Source organism: Pagrus major, chromosome 7 (assembly GCF_040436345.1).
Source record: "Pagrus major chromosome 7, Pma_NU_1.0".
NCBI lineage: Eukaryota > Metazoa > Chordata > Actinopteri > Spariformes > Sparidae > Pagrus > Pagrus major.
This window is the reverse complement of record NC_133221.1, coordinates 26,782,048-26,798,813: the sequence shown is the minus strand read 5'-3', so window position 1 is coordinate 26,798,813 and position 16,766 is coordinate 26,782,048. Positions and strand designations below refer to the sequence as shown.

Sequence of the window (16,766 nt, the reverse complement as noted above, 5' to 3'; positions counted from 1 at the left end):
ACAAAGGAACAGTGTTGGTTCTTGCATCATGTGCTCACTGATACCACATGTGGGTGTGATATGCTCCAGGCTGAAGGAGTGTGTGTGCGTGTGACAAGATGCCAGGTTATAGAAGATGGTTAGTTGCATGCAAAAACCCTGAGAGAGTCTGTGTGAAGCATAATTCAACCGACATCAAAATTAACCATGTAGCAAAGCAAACTACCAATAACCTGACCTGAGATCACAATAATCAGAATCAGAATCAGAAATACTTTATTATCCCCAAGGGGAAATTGTTTGTGTTACAGCTGCTCCCATTCAAAGTTCAGAATATGCAGAAATAATAATAATAATAGTAATAATAGTAATAATAGTAATAATAATAATAATAATAATAATAATAATAATAATAATGATAATAATATCTATATCAACAAAAACAAAACAAAAATACAAGAAATGTACATATATACAGAGCAATAATGCCACACTCAGAGTGAGGAATTAAACAGTTTGATAGCCACAGGCAGGAATGATTTCCTGTGGCGCTCTTGGGCATCTTGGTGGGATCAGTGCTGAATGTACTCCTGTGGCTGACCACCACGTCATGGAGTGGATGAGAGCCATTGTCCAAGATGACATGTAACTTGGACAGCATCCTCCTCTCTGACACCACCGTCAGAGTGTCCAGCTCCACTCCCATAACGTCACTGGCCCTTGCGGATCAGTCTGTTTAACCTTTAACACCAAAAACACCAAAACAGTGAACAAACACATAGATTGAACACATGTGCATTACATCAACCAGAGTTAAAAGTCCTGTGCTTCGCCTTGCTATGTTATGCTGTGTGCTATCTAGGCCCAGTTCAACATTACCAGTCTTTAAAGAAAAGGTGCTGGTGGAGAAGGTTGGAATTCCAATGTTGGACAATGCTGTTCTTGCTGGGCAAGGTCTGATGAAAGACAGCAGATGGAGGAAACTGGTCCCTCCTTTCCTTTGCAGGAATAGCAGCTCGGTGCTAACTTACTTTGTGTTCCTCAGATTGTGGAGTTAGCTGGGAAGCTTTGCATCGCAGCTGCTGGTGCTAACTGATCTGGAATACTAGCAGGACCTTGTGTCGCTGCAGTGAGGAGAAGTTATTTTGGCCTGCTGGAAATGTAGCTTGCAGCTCTCAGCAGCTGTTAGGCCCAGAAGAATTCAGAAGAAGAGAACTTGAGGGCAGGCAGGCCCGTGGGGAGAGAGGTGGAGAAGAGAGAGAACAAAGGAAGGAGCTGGAGTTTTGACTATCTGGTCAGAGGGGGGTCTGTCACCTTGACCAATAATAGCTCAAAGCTGAATTAGCACCTAGCTGTGAAGACTGGGGAATTCTGGGAAACTGAGTTCAAATTTAAAAGAAACTGAGTCCATTTTGAAATCCACAGTGAACGACATCATCTGTGGGTCCCAACAGAGTGACATGATGAAACTCCATATCTTTCATTTTTCTGTATTGCTTTACTGGATTGAAAACATGCACTGAGATACCGCTTAAAGCATTTTTTCAAAGCATTATTGAACCCAAAGCCTTAGAGACTCTCATCCAGTTAGTTAGAACTGAACAAGCCTCTTGGATGAGAGGTGAAACGTCTGCAAGAAACTGAACGTCTGATACAGCACTTAGAATTACCATGACCTGGATGACTGAGAACATTCATCAACAACCCACAATCTCATTTTGAAATGGTTAATGAATAGGACTTTGTCGGCTTTAATGCAAAATGAAATAAGTCATACTACCTGCATGCATCATCATGATTGCGTCAGGGTATGGTCATTTCTTCAGGCAGTTGCCACACCTGCAGATGTTTTCACTTTTCCAGAGAAAGGTGTGTCATTACAGGCATCATTACAAATTGTTTCTCCATAGACAGTTCATGTGAAAACTTTGATTAATCAGACCTACATCCGGAAATTTTGAGTAGTTTTCAAAAACAAATCCAGTACATGGAATCAAAATGAGCAATTAAACGTGATCAGTTTTAAGCCTGTGAAAAGAAACTTGTAATACCTTATAATAACCTATAACTCATAACTGAGTATGTTTTACAAGGCATTTCATTGTTTTTCAACGGTTAAATTAGTTAATTAGTTGAAGTTTAATTAACTATACGTTTGCCATTCATTATTGATGGTTATTATCAATCAATTAATCAATCAATTCATACTTGTACTGCAGGAAATGTACTACACACTATTTTACTATTGTCATAGGAAAAGTTGGGAAATCAAGGACTGAGAGAGTGAGATTATCACTGCCTGACTTAATGTTAATTTATGCTGCTGGAGGGACAGTAAACCAGCAGGAAAACCCAGTCATGTAGTGCATAAATATGTCAAAATAAACAGTTAATTCTCTATTAAATGTGACTTTGTGATGAGTATTTGCAGTGATGTGGTAATAAAATATGACCTCAAATCAATGAGCATCATGCGACCAACAACCTCATATTATATAAGCCTGAACGTGAAACTGAGGCTGTGGTAAGTGATGAACGTGATTGAACATTTTGTAACATAGTTCAATTAGCAACCGTCTGTGTCAGAACTAATAAAACAAATATTATACGTTTTACATACAGTAGGTAGTATTTATTACAGGGCTGTTGCACTTGACTTCATTGTGCTTGTTTTAGCTATTTACTCCTGCTATAGTCATATCCCTTTCTGGTGAAAGGTCTTTACATAACTAAACTGAACGTTAGGTAAACTGTATTTTTTTAAGATACCATCATCACTTGCTGCTGCTCCCCAGGCTGCTATGATTGCTTCTAAACTTTGGGGTGTGGTTTGCCACTGTTGACCAATGTGAGTGAGGGAGAGTGAGATGTTTATATGTGGGGTGGTGGATCCTGCTTGTCATTCCTTCAGACACCTGTAACTCTGCCACACCTTCAGACAATGGACTACATGCAACAGACAGTAAAAGACACCTGTGGTGAGTTCACTTTGTGTATCTTATCTTTAAGGTTTCTCTGCTCCAGAGAAAGTTATGTGCATGCTTTTGACTTTTCATTAACTTTTCATTCAGGTTCCTAACCCTAACCCTCAAGACACTTTCTAACAAACCTTAACCCTATCCCAGTTTAGATTATTCATGTGCAGCTATTATTTATTTAGTTGTTGACTCCAGTGTTTGTCTTCAGTTGTCAATAAGTGCACAAAGACTCACAGTTATGAATGTAAATCGCATGGTTGCAAACAAAGTAGAGCATGTGACGGAATGTGAGGACAGTCTGTTAAAGGTATGTGACACAGAGGCATTACATTACATGTGTTTCATCGATAACACTACTTGGATACTCTGTTGACAAAAAGTTAACAGAGTGTTTATAATATTTAAACAGCTTATTAATTGAGATTCAACAATTCAACTATTTTGCTTTGACTGTAGGTGTTTAACAGATTACCTATTGAGTTTATGTGACAATTCTTGAACATACCTACATATTTTCAGAATAATTTTGTTGAACTATTCATTCAACCTGCTATACAAATGTTCAACGTGAATATTCACTAAACATTTCTTGAATCTTTGTTGAACATTCTAATGCTCATTTGATGTTCAACATTATATACACAGATGTTGCTGTTTCTTTTTCAATACTGAAGATGTTGAACCTTGAACATACAAATTAATAGAATATCTAACACTGATGTTTGTTCAAAATTTAACATCTGTATAACAGGTTGAGTGAATAGTTCATGTTCAACAAAATTATTTTGAGGATATGTTGGTATGTTCAAGAATTGTCACATATACTAAACTGTTGAAGTGTTACAAATACTCTATAAACTCTCTGTAGGCGGACTATCCAAATAAAGTGTTACCATTCACCAACACACCAAAATGTCTTTGACCTTCATTTCACAACATCCCTTCTTCCCTTCTCTCTTTTATTTCTACTCCTGCTCCACTTTTATTGTTCTCTATAGATCACTGTGATGGTTCCTGAGAGTGAAAACAATGTTTCTTATAGTCGTCAGATCAATGCACTGTTTACATGTACTGTTTTTACAGGCACTGACACAGACCACTGCCACCTGAAGTTTGTGAACTTTGAGGCTCAGGACAACCACACTGCCCATGAGACAGAGGGACTCAGCACAAAGCACCTGGTGGTGCGACGAGGGAAACCATTTAAAATCCAGCTGCTGTTTGGCGAGACGTGGAACCCTCACACTCAGGTCCTCGTCCTGGAGGTTTGGCTAGGTATAAAGAAAAAATAAGCTACTCTTATAAAAAAAAATCACATTCAATAGCAATAAAAAGCACCCTGTAGCCCAGTCTACTAGCATAGTTGCAAATCTTAGCTAATAATAGCAAACTTCACATAGGTACACTACCACTGTATTACTGAGTCAATTTGCTGACTTCTTTTACCCATTTAACATTTAGAAAGACGTATATGCTTTTGAATGAGACTAACACATTATATCTCATTCGTCAATCCGTGCACAAAAAAAGGTAAAAACTGAATTTTTTGATTTTAAGGATTTGTGTGTTAATGAGTTAAGTAGCAGCTTTGGCTAAATAGTCACTGTGTCCAGCTGTTGCTTGCCATGAAATATTTACAGCAGGCAACAAACCACAAATTGTGAATTCATTTTTATTTTTGTGTACATATTTAACAAATGACATACATCGTACAGTGACATCATTAGTGAACTGTATGGGTGATGGTAGGCTAACTGTTAGCTGGTTATCCCTGCTTAGAATTGTTATGCTATGCTAGGCTAACCATGTACAGACCTGATGACCTGATGATTTATTGTAATTTAAATATTTTATTTTGAAGAGGGAAGCGATATTAAATCTTCATTCAAAAGTGTTTTCCTTCATCATCCAGGTGACATGTCAGAGAAGTTCAAAGCCCAGTTCTCTGGCAATCAGTTCAACCCAGAAAGATGGTCAGCCAGAATCTTCTCTGACGAATTGACTCTTCAGTCAGTCACCATCCACATCTGCTCCCCTGTTCTGTCCTCGGTGGGTCTTTATAACCTCCAGCTCCACATAATGACCACAAGTAGCAGAAGGAGCTTTGCAGTGGGATCATTTGTGCTGCTCTGCAACCCTTGGCTGAAAGGTGGGTCCATGTCCCAGTACTCCTTCCTGTTAGTGCCTGCAGTTTCTGCTATTATGTTGCTATAAAAGTCATTCCACAACACTCTCATTGCTTTTCAGATGATCCAGTGTACATGCCACTGAATGCCCAAATACAAGAGTACATCACGAGTGATTATGGGGTGCTGTTTATGGGTAGCCATTCAAACGTTAGAAGGCGTCCCTGGTCGTTTGGTCAGGTATGTGACACTCAACTGTTGTCAATCAAATGTGACAAAAAGGAGAGACCAGCCAAGTTAAGAAGGCAAGAGGTCATTCCGTAAGAATTCAGGACAGCTACATCTGTGTTTCCATGTCTGCAGTATGAGCCTGGGGTCCTGGAAGCATGTCTGGAGCTCCTACAGGTTAGCCCACAGCACCACAGTGACAAGAACAGAGACTACTACCGACGAGCAGACCCTATCTACCTCAGCAGGGTGATCTGTGCTATGGTGAGAGACAACAATCTTGAATACTGGATGTACTGTATGTGCAATAGATATACACAAACGTGCACATGCATTCTCTCTCATACCAGAGTTGTTGTTACTATTATTGTCATGACTGAAATGAATTGAGCAATTGAAAGAAAGAAAGGTCAGCAAAGTTTCTCCTCCTGTCTAAGGTAAATTGTAATGATGACCTGGGTATATTGATGGGTAAGTGGTCGGGCAGCTACAAGGATGGTGTCAGGCCTACGGACTGGAGCGGCAGCGCAGACATCTTTCACCGCTGGGTCTCATCCAACTGCAACCCGGTGCGCTATGGCCAGTGCTGGGTCTTTGCATCTGTCCTCTGCACAGGTACTTTAAATGATTGTGACACAAGAGTGCATTTAGGCCGTTTAAGTGTTATTGAGCTTTCCCCCAATGCAGAGCAGTTGGTCAGCATCTCATTGAATTTTAACTGGTTCATTGCCTGTTCAAAACATGCAGCTTGTCACAGATAATCTAGTAATGTGAGGGGTTTACAGATCCAGTCTCAAGCTTCCTGAACTCCTCACAGACTCATAATGGCCGCCCAGCTAAAATAACAAACATGTTTGATTTTCACAATTTAATGTCTGGGTGATTACATCAGTACCGGGCCGCAACAAATTACTACAGCAAGTTGTTGCACCATGCTGAAATTTTGTTTATATCCACTTCCCCATGAAATCACGTGTTCAGTTAATTCAAAAATATCTTAATATTGAATAATGAATATTGTATGTCCAAATTGCACCAAATTTGACACTGCGCTCCTGTGGGGCCTCAGCAACAAACCTGCTAAGTGTGAAGTAGATCAGGTCAACGGTTCTCGTGATATGCAATTAACATACAGACAGTTTTTGGCTGGTTCTCTACAGTTATGCCTGCACTGAGTTACATACAAGCTTTCTCACATTGGTCAACAGTGGCAACATTTCTAAAAAAAAATTCAGCTCCATTTGCACTGGAATTATTCCTTTAGGGGAGGCGATGTTTCTGACACCACAATATAGGCCTATTTAGGAACTAATACCATGATGGTTTACATGAATTACAAACATATTTTTTCTCTCTCCTCTGTTGTTGTCTGCTGATAGACACTGATGTTTCAATATAGACTGTTTTGAGGTAAAAACTAACAAACTGAAACTGTCTGCAAATAGATACTATTCAGAAAGTGTTGGGTTTTTTTGTGTAGTTTTTTATGGTTGGTTGTTTTTTTTTGTCATTTGAGTCAACTGACCTATTGTCATCATCACTATTACACTACTACATGTGATTTTTTTTTAAAAAAACTTCTTAATACAGATGATCTTGGTCCATCAAACATTCAAGGCTGACTTTTTTTTTTTTTCAGTGATGAGAGTGCTGGGGATTCCCTCTAGGGTGGTGACAATTTTTAACGCAGCCCACGACACTGACGGCAACACGACAATTGAAGAATATTACTCGAGCACAGGAGAGAAGCTCAACATGTCAAAGGACAGCATTTGGTTTGTGTCTCTTGCATTCAAAGACAGTTAAACCTTTATACTTGCCTTTAAACTGCATTCTTCAATAAGCACTATATTGATTTGTGTGTGTTTTACTACAATCCAATACATTGTTGTCTCTTTTCACATTAATGAGGTGTATGGGCTGTTGTCCTCGAAAGGTGTCGGTGTGTAGTATGTTGATAGAAAGATTCTTCGGAGGCAAGGCTGGGTGCATTGGATAGAACAATCTTTATTGAAACAGATTTCAAGCCAGCGTCCGAACCAGAGTGTGGCCACTCCCTGGTATTCTCAAATCTTGGCAAAGTGATGCCCAAAATACTTTGCCCTCTGCTCTATCAGAACTCCTCTCAGACCCTCAGTCTTAGGAGATCAACCAAAATCACCCCCGTTCTCTGGTGTGTGTGTCTTTTTAGAGTCTATTCGCTCAGGCCTGCCTGTTTCTCTAATTGTTTACCTTTTTGGGGAACTGAGGCCCCTCTATCCTATTAGAAAAGGATGAGTCTGCATAACATCTCTCTCTCAAGGGAATACGTGTACATGGAGGTGTGTGCGTTACTATGTTGATGTTAGTCTCTGTATACTTAAATGGAAATGTGTACATTAAATCAACCCTGAACCTCTTCCTATCCTTAGATGGAAATGTATACACTGAACCTCTGAATTCCTCAGTCCTTGGTGTGGGCCTCTTCCTTTAGCTATTCTCTGAAGCACACTACAGAACTAATGTGTTGTTATCCTGAACATGAGATCTCTACATTGTCTCCTTCCCAAATATACTTAAATGAAAGCATTTGATCCTGTCCCATCCTGTCCTGTCACTCAGAGCTCAGAAGGTATAAGAAACACTCAGACACTACATTAACCTAATGATAAATGAATCCAGAGAAGAGTAGAGGCCTGCTGGTCGATGTCAATATCTGAGTCATATTTGTATTGTCTGCTTTGTTGTTCTTGCAGTAGTTTGCCTGTGTCATGTATTCTGTTCTGTGCATGCATGTCCATGTTCGTTGGTGTATGCATTACTGGTGTATATATGTTTGTATCCATTATTGTGTCTTTTCGCAGGAACTTCCATGTGTGGGTGGAGTGCTGGATGAGGAGACCAGACCTCGGTCCAGAGTTTGATGGCTGGCAGGTGGTGGATCCGACCCCCCAGGAGACGAGTGGAGGTCTGTGCCCCAAGTGGGTTTTAACATAGTGCTGTCATGTACTTGGATTTCAATATAATTAAAGGAGGACTATGTAGTTCTGGGGAAGACATTTTAATCAGAAGAGAAAGATCAACATTGACAGATTTTTTTTTAATGCCTAAACAAACTAAATGAACAAACTCTTTATTTTCATGATTGAATAAACTGAAAGTGGGAGTAAATGGATCAAACACATCATTCTCTGCAGGGATATACCGCTGTGGCCCTTGTCCCGTGGTTGCCGTCCAGCAACACTGCCTCAGCACCCGTTACGACACTCCATTCATCTATGCCTCGGTTGATGCTGACATTGTCCGGCTGATTCTGCGCAATGGACAGGTGGTGGGGAGGAAGGTGGACACTGAGGGGGTTGGACAGCTCATCTACACCAAGAGCATCGGCTCAGACAAACCAGAGAACCTGACACAGACTTATAAGAGTAAGAAAAGTAAGAGAGGCTCCTCTGTCTGTGAGGCTTTCTATAAAGAGAGAGCTACCGAATAAGAGAAGAAAAATAAGTTAAATACAGTCATTGTTTTCTTCCTTGTAAAGCAGAAGTAGGCTGTGCTTTTCCTCAACAATCAATATGTGATTTCCTCACCATTTACTTTCCTTTTCCAGGGCCGCAACCATCAGGCCCTACTATGATCTGTGAGATGATGGGTCAGTGGTTGTGTAACAAATCGTTTTCACCCTCAAAAGAATTTGCTTCCTTTTTCTACACATGTTTTATAAAGTTTTTCTTTCCCTTTTGCTTTCCTTTTGTCAATGGAACAACAAGGACAGCCACAAAGCTTCATGAGGAGTGGTAAGTGAGTGTAACCTGGCGCCTACGTTACCCACAATGCAATTTATCCACTGAGTGACATCAATGGAGGCAATTTTTGAGATTAAATTCAGCTTCAAATAGATTCACAAAAAAATCACTTCATGCTATTTTTTTTTCACATATGCAGTAGTACTCCCCAAGCCATGTAAACACACTTTAATGTGTAAAATTGATGGAGTTACCCTTTAATAGGTCCCTTTTCTGATATGTCCTCAGACCTCTATCCCCACTTGAACCAGAAGTTGTTCAGAAGTTGTGGTCCATTTTGCAGGCCACCCCAAAGCTCTTATTTAGGTCTGAGGTGCGATGAGCGAGGATACACTTATCTCTACCAGCCGACATGCCCCCTTATTGGATATCAGCTATTAATTGGATGCTGTGAGGGAAACATGGATGCAATTATGGCTGGAGTTTCTGTGAGCCAGGAAAAAGCCATCCCCCAATTTTCACTTGGACATTGATACATTTCCTCAAGACAAACTTTTCAACTAAGCTGCACAACCATTCACTGCACAATCACTCAGACATCAACAACACTTGTCAGTTGTTCTGGAAACCTTAAATTCCTCCTTAAATATCCACATACCAGTAACTGTGTTATTTTAAGACAAGAAATAGGTATTTCTACTTCCATGTGATGCTCCATTTTACAAAGTCTAATTTTCAAAATTATTCTTTTCGTGACAAAATATCTCTCACTTTTACAGCGGTGAGCACATGTTATTCATTGTCCGATAAACCACAGAGTGCACCAGGTAAGCTTCCATTCGGTTCATGCTGTCACAATAAATATGCAGAGTGTCTATATTGGCTTCATTTTTATTATGCCACAGGTTCTTTTCCACTGAAAAGTACGAACACTGTCATAGTCAGAGCTTAGATTCCTTCTGGTACCATAACTACTAAAATGTATATTCTAATAAGTAGTTACATGCTTAGCAGTAGTAATAACAATGCTAGTGTAGTAATACTTTGGATGAAAGCATTCTAGACTATTTATTCATGCTTTCTTGCTTATCATTCATTCACTTCTTTTCCTCATAATCAACCCTGTTAACTTTGTTCTGTAGTGAGCAGTTTATTGAGAGTTTTGGCATTTATGAATCATCATCATTTGACATGCATCACCACTGACTTCTGTTAGACTGGTAGACTGCTATCAAAGGCAAAGCTATGCACTTTAGGTATTCAGGTCATCCAACTGAAAATATGTTATTTGTTGAACTAAAGCAAGTTGTTTAAGACCACAACTTTCCAACGTGTGAAAAGCTTTCCAGTCAGTCTGAATTCAAACAGCTTGTACTGATTATTTGGACCAGGACACATGCATGAATAGCCCTTTTATTTGAGCTGTAATGACATGCTTTTTGTTTGATGTGTCCCTGCCACGAGGTCAAATAGTACATGTCTCGAAGTTGCAGGTGACCAAATAGGACTTTTTATACTCCAATGCCATATTTTATTTTTTATATATTTTACATTGAGACTAAAATCTAAAAATGTTAATTAATTGTTTGTGCTTGGTCATTTTGAGGTCAGTTGAAGAACCTTAAAGGGACTAGACCCAAACCAATACTTGATTTTTGGGGCTGGTGGCGATAGCAAAAATTCCAATAGCAATTTCCATAACAGAAATCTGTATAAAGCCAGGTTCAAAATTCTAGTTTTATTGTGTTGACATTACAGCCAAGGGTTTTTCAGAGGGAATTCTGGATGTCTTGTTTTATCATGCCATTTATCAGAAAATACTGCGACAGTGCTAAAAAAAAAAAAATTGTTTTAGAAAGAAAAGGTTTCATAAATCAGGCTCTGACAGATATAATAATTCTATACATTTTGAGACAAAAAATGGTAACACGGTCAAAATTTCAACTATCACCATGAAACTTTTTACCATGACAATTATTTTTTATATTACAAGTTTTCCATCCAAATATGCAAATGAGGTTATCTAATTTAATATTAACACATAACACATTTGCATAAACTTCTAGAAGAGCAAGCTGAAATAAAATAAACACCTAAATGTGTATTTGGGCATGAAAGAAGGCAGCTGAAACAATTAGAAGTAATGTCTACATACTTTTGGCCCTTTACTGTTTGATCAAACACAAAAAACAATGCGTTCGAGGACCAAAACAGCCATGTAAGCATGCGCATTTAGAAACAATAGCAGTAGTTCATCTTTCACCTGTAACAATAATGCAATCTATTCTCCATGGGTTTGTCCAGTAGCCATGTCTCCTGAAGAAGCCTCATCCGATTTGGAGGTGTCCCTGAACATAGATGGAGAGCCAACAGTGGGTGAGAATATTGCCATTTGTGTGACGGTCACAAACTGGTCAAGTAGCCCGAGGGTCCTGATGGAACACCTCGACGCTCAGCTGAGGGAGCTCAACAGCAACGTGCAGAACAGCTTCTGGAAAGAGCACAAGCAAGTGCACATACAGCCGGGTGATGGTGAGGCAGTATGAATGTGTGCAGTGTCTGACACTACTGTTGCATGATCGTATTTAGTCATACTTAATTTTTTATAACAAATTACTTTGTTGGCCACAGAACCTTCAAACAAACACTAAGGATTATTTCCAGCCTGTATTTTATTTGCTTTGTTCCTCTTCTGTTATTTTTTTCCCACATCTTTTATGTTCTCTGCAGTTTTGAAGCTGCGCCACACCATCCCTTCCTCTGAGCATGAGTCGGTCCTGGCAGATGATGACATTGTGAACGTGGCAGTGGTCATAAAGGACGTGAATACCAAAGAAAGAGTCCTGGATGTGCAGGAGTTCAGCATGAGCTCACCGCAGATTACCATAGAGGTAGAGCAGCATCCAGCTTCAAGTACTGCAGATAAACTATGCAGCCTTGTCTTCTTTTCTCTTTCTTCTTCATCTTTCTGCACTCTGATCTCTTTCGTGGGTGTCAGTTGTTCATGACAGGATGCAGTTATTGTAATGAAGAGCAAACACAGAAATTCATAACAGAGAAGTATTCAGCATTGATCCGCCATCACTGGTCATCTGTGAAACACAGTTTGGTGACCTAAAGCTTAGAACTTCTCAAACTCACTAAATCATATCATGATGTTTATTTTACATCATATTAGATGCACAGAATTTGCCATACACAACAGTTTTGAGTCAGTTTATTTCCACCATAAAACAGTCTTATAGTTTAAGAGGTCACCATTGTCCAGTCAACATTATGTACTAGCACTTCTAGCTGTGGGTCTGTCTGTTGAGCACCAGAGCTAATTATTATCTAATGTCTCTTCAATGTGTCTTTTCCACAGATTGAAGGAGGAGACAGCATCGAGATCAGGAAGGAGTACACAGCCCAGGTGTCCTTCATCAACACCTTTCAGAAAACTCTGAACGGAGCTGTGCTGACAGTCGAGGGATTTGGCTTGTTAGAGGACAAACAGGATGCCAGGTAAGTCTGTCAGACTTTAAAACGTACAGTAAATCATCATTCTTAAGTGGTAGTTCTGGTTGTTGCCTGCCTGATGCCAAGGATAACAGAGGTGTTGCAAAAGAAAGATAAAAAGACTCTCCTTCATACGAGCTGTGAGAAAAAGACAGTTTGCTGTTAAAGTGTCTGAGTAATGCAGCCTGAGAATGTTGTCAGGTGTGTTTTTGCGGCAGCAGGAACATAGTGTTATAAGTTCAAGTACTGTAGCTCTCTGGTTAGACTAAGGCATCCTGCACTCAAGGATTGATCTACTAATATATTCATGCAATGACCCCTCTTCTTTATCTCTTCTCCTTAAAATTAATAGCATACTAACACCATCTTTACAGTAAACTATGTACACTACATGGACAAACTTTACAATAAACAACATCAAAATATGCCAAACAATCTGACCTTGTATCCATCTTCTGCCACCTCTTCTTTGTGGTTAACATGGCTCTGAAAAACGTTATTTTAAAAAACGCTGTGTTTAGTCAGAACTGTGAACACAGTGCAACATAATGAAAGCTGCATGCTTGAACACTCCGTTTTCCTTAATTATGTTTTCATACACCATTTTAAACCGTTAAATCTGTTTATAATCTGTTAAATTGAATAGATTGAACATACTTATATTTATTTTCAGAAACTTGCTTTAGTATTCATGACTTGAAAAACAACAACATACAAGTACTTTTTTGGTACACTGCAAAATCTGACAAAGTGACTTTTCTTAAAAAAATTAGAAAACAATTACCTCAAAATTACCAAATAAAGTAGACTAATAATTTTAAGTTGTACAAATGTATCAGTCTACTTTACTTGGTAATTCTGAGGTAATCGCTTTATTTGACTTTTTTTTTTTTTTTTTTTAAAGTAAAGTCAACTTTTACAATTCAGTGTACAAACAGTGAACTGTGCCACATAATGGATGTAGTGTACCTTCAAAGTTCTCATGAGTTTGTCCCAAAATCTGCACGGACATGACAAAGGTTGATTTCATGAGAATCACCCAAATAACAGAAGAGCAAACTGCACTGTACATTTAAAAAAATTGACTTTACTTTACAAGTAAAGTAAAAAAAGACAATTAAATTTAAGTTGTACGATTTTAAAAGTTGCCTCATTTTACGGTACTCTTTTCCTCAATTATTTTAAGTACAGTCACTTTGTCAGATTTTGCAGTGGGCTGAAAACAAACAAATAAAAGAATATACTGTCTATGAAAAGCTGATAATCATTTAATACTTGGCTGTACTGATGAGAATACCAGTAAAAAACATACAAGAAAAACACAACAACAACACAGTTCAGCCTCATGTGTCACTCTGCCGGTTTCACCTCAGGCTGGGACATGTGGGTTAACAGGTTGAATATCCACCTACCAATTGTCCTTTCTCTGGGTTGCCAGGCCTGTCTGTGTTGATCAAGTCTCAACGGTCAGGCTCAGTGCTAGAGTTGTGTTCTGCCTCTGCTACTCTGCCTCTTGGTATTGTCTCTTCAGTACTAAATGGCTCTTATGTTTACTTAAATGAGTCAAAAAAACAACCTTTTAAACCTGAGGAAGGTTGAGAAACATGCATTTTCTGTCTGTAGCAGATAAGAATCACCTCATGGATAAAGATATGCAAAGTATTCTTCTATCATTAGCATCTGCTATGAAATGTAGCATTGTTACATTTTTCAGTATATGTAACTTTCTTCTCTCTTCTTCCCGTTACCACCGGACAAACTTTGTCAGTGAAACTCTGATAAGTTCTAAACTGTCTTTTCCTGGTTTGGTCCCATGTCTCTCTTGCCTTGGTGGCTTTTTATTGGCATGGACAATGAAGCAAAAGTTTCACCCCAGAGAGGAATACGTTAGCTAATTAGAGAAGAGATTCAGCAGACACATCTAGTTGGGAGGTAATACATCACCAGGCTAAATACTGGAACAATTGAACTGCTTTGGCATTTGCTTTTTCTGGCTTGAGAAAGGGCAGAACGAGAAGTCTGGGAGCCAGAAAAATCTCTGTACCTGGCTGTGGAGTTGTTGAATAATTGGTGGTATTAATCAACACTCATCACCCACACACACTCTGTGGAACATGGGATATCTCGCTAATTTCCCCCTTTTATTTATCATACAATATTACTAATATTACCCACTCTTGTGTAAAGCAGTAGTTCTCCTGGGAATATTCTGTGTTTGTCTTTGTGAGAGCTGAAATTTGGAAACGATTGAGTTTCTCTTCTCTCTCTCCCAGACTGACTCTCCTGAAGCAAGGCGACAAAATAGAGAAGAAGGTGTCCATCACGGCCACTTCACCTGGCACTAAAGTGCTGATAGCCACTTTCTCACACAGCAACAGCCCCAACGTCGTTTCCAGGTGCTTCCACAAAGTGTCTGTAACCAGGCAATGACACTGAAGAGTTCACCCTGCCAAAAGCTTCAACAACACGAAACAGCAAAAGCACACATTCATTTTGTTTTACTCTGACATGTAACATGTTTGCTTTTTTATCCTTACAATATTGTATTTGGGTTTTTTTTCTCCTAACACTCAGGAAAGGTGACTTTTTTTTTTTTTTTTCTCAGTAAGGGGTCCATATTGATATTCTTTGTATATAAAATAATACAACGTTTCTGAATTTTACCAAATATGATTATAGCCTTTTTAAACAGAAGACTTGCTGTCTGTCTTTCAACCATCTTGGCCAGAGAAGACAGATGGTTTGAAAGAGGAGTAAAAGAATCCATCTATATCAAACTGGAACGACCGTCTTTGAACAGAGGAGGTGGCCTAAGACATTACTTATCACCCACCTACAATGCAGTACTGAGTTCTCTCCCCAGACAGCTTAACAACCAATCACACCTGGGCTCACCTAGCCCTAGCAACCCACATGAAGGTCGGTTGGGTCAACGACCCACAAGTGGCCCTAATGACTGAAACTCAGAGCTCACACGTGTCCTTAACGACTCTGTAAGGACACTCCCACACAGAGTTTAAAGCCTGCAACTCCTCCAGTTAGTTAGAACTGAAGAAGCCTCTTGGATGAGAGGTGAAACGTCTTCAAGAAGCTGAAACATGTCCAGTTGCCTTCGATACAGCACTTCGGAATACACTTCCCATAACGTAATATCATGGCTCCCTGTCTAGTAAATGACTGGTCATTAAAACTCTGTGTTCCCAGTTTGCAACACAAATGAGGCCATTTGAGGAATTGTTCTGATTATTTTGAAAATTGATTTTGATGTGTAAAAATGGTGGATTGTACCTTTACAGCTTAGGACTGACTGTGCTGCATTGCAGTAACTCGGTAATACCACTAGGTCGCAGCAACTATCCACTTGTATGTTTGATGTTTTCCTTCTGAAAATCACTGAGACTATTAATATGAAGAAAAATAAAAATAATTCCGTTTCTTCTGCACTTTTGATATTTTTTCATTTGGTGCTGCCTGTTTTCTGTGATTATAATGTGGACAGTAGAGGTTCAGTCACAGGCTCAATTAAAAACAAGTTTTGCTTTTCCTTTCATGCAGTGGTAAACTAATGGTGCACGCAGAATTTTCCCTGCACAACGCTACATTCTCTTTTAAGAAATCAGATGCTGTGTATTGCTGATGTTAGGACACATGTCACGCCCCTGGTCTAGGGGAAAACCAGGACATAACAGGATGTGTGTCTCCCCATTCTTTTCACTCCCAAGAAAGCCAGTGTCACAGAGTTACATTCAAAGTAGCATTTATATTTGCTTCAGAGGGAGAACAAGGCCAACACAACAAACAAAAGTCTGTTTACTCCTAACTTCCTGCTGCAAATCAAAAATATAAAGAAAAGACAAAATCTTACCTAACTCCTAAATCAGTATAAACAGGAGAAAAGGGTTATCAAAGAAAAAGGCTTCTCCCTCCTACTATGCTACAACACTGTCTGTCTATTTACAAATTGTACTGCAGCTGAGTTACTCACAACTGGTTTACATATCAAACAAAACACTAGGCAAACTAGACACTGGTCCATGTTGTAAGTGGAAGATTGGTGGAGAGGGAGATTGCAGACAGCTGGCTGTTCAAAAAGGGCTTCTCTCCTCCCTCTGACCAATCCCATGTCAGCAATCAAGCTGAGCAAGCCAATCAGCAGGTCCAACCTCCTCTCAATCAGAAACACACACACACACACACACACACACACACACACACTCAGAGAGAGACTGCTC

General features: G+C 39.4%; 1 protein-coding gene across 1 annotated transcript; it reads left to right on the top strand.

The window, feature by feature from the left end:
• The first annotated feature begins 2,920 nt into the window (after positions 1–2,920).
• LOC140999703 (protein-glutamine gamma-glutamyltransferase 5-like) lies at positions 2,921–14,991 on the top strand. Its single transcript, XM_073470224.1, has 14 exons — positions 2,921–2,957; positions 4,041–4,232; positions 4,870–5,106; positions 5,205–5,323; positions 5,447–5,575; positions 5,749–5,926; positions 6,951–7,086; positions 8,155–8,258; positions 8,488–8,748; positions 8,901–8,942; positions 11,341–11,568; positions 11,767–11,927; positions 12,401–12,540; positions 14,808–14,991. The coding sequence occupies exons 1-14, from the start codon at positions 2,921–2,923 to the stop codon at positions 14,962–14,964; spliced, it is 2,121 nt and encodes a 706-aa protein (XP_073326325.1). The 3' UTR covers positions 14,965–14,991.
• The last annotated feature ends 1,775 nt before the right edge of the window (positions 14,992–16,766 follow it).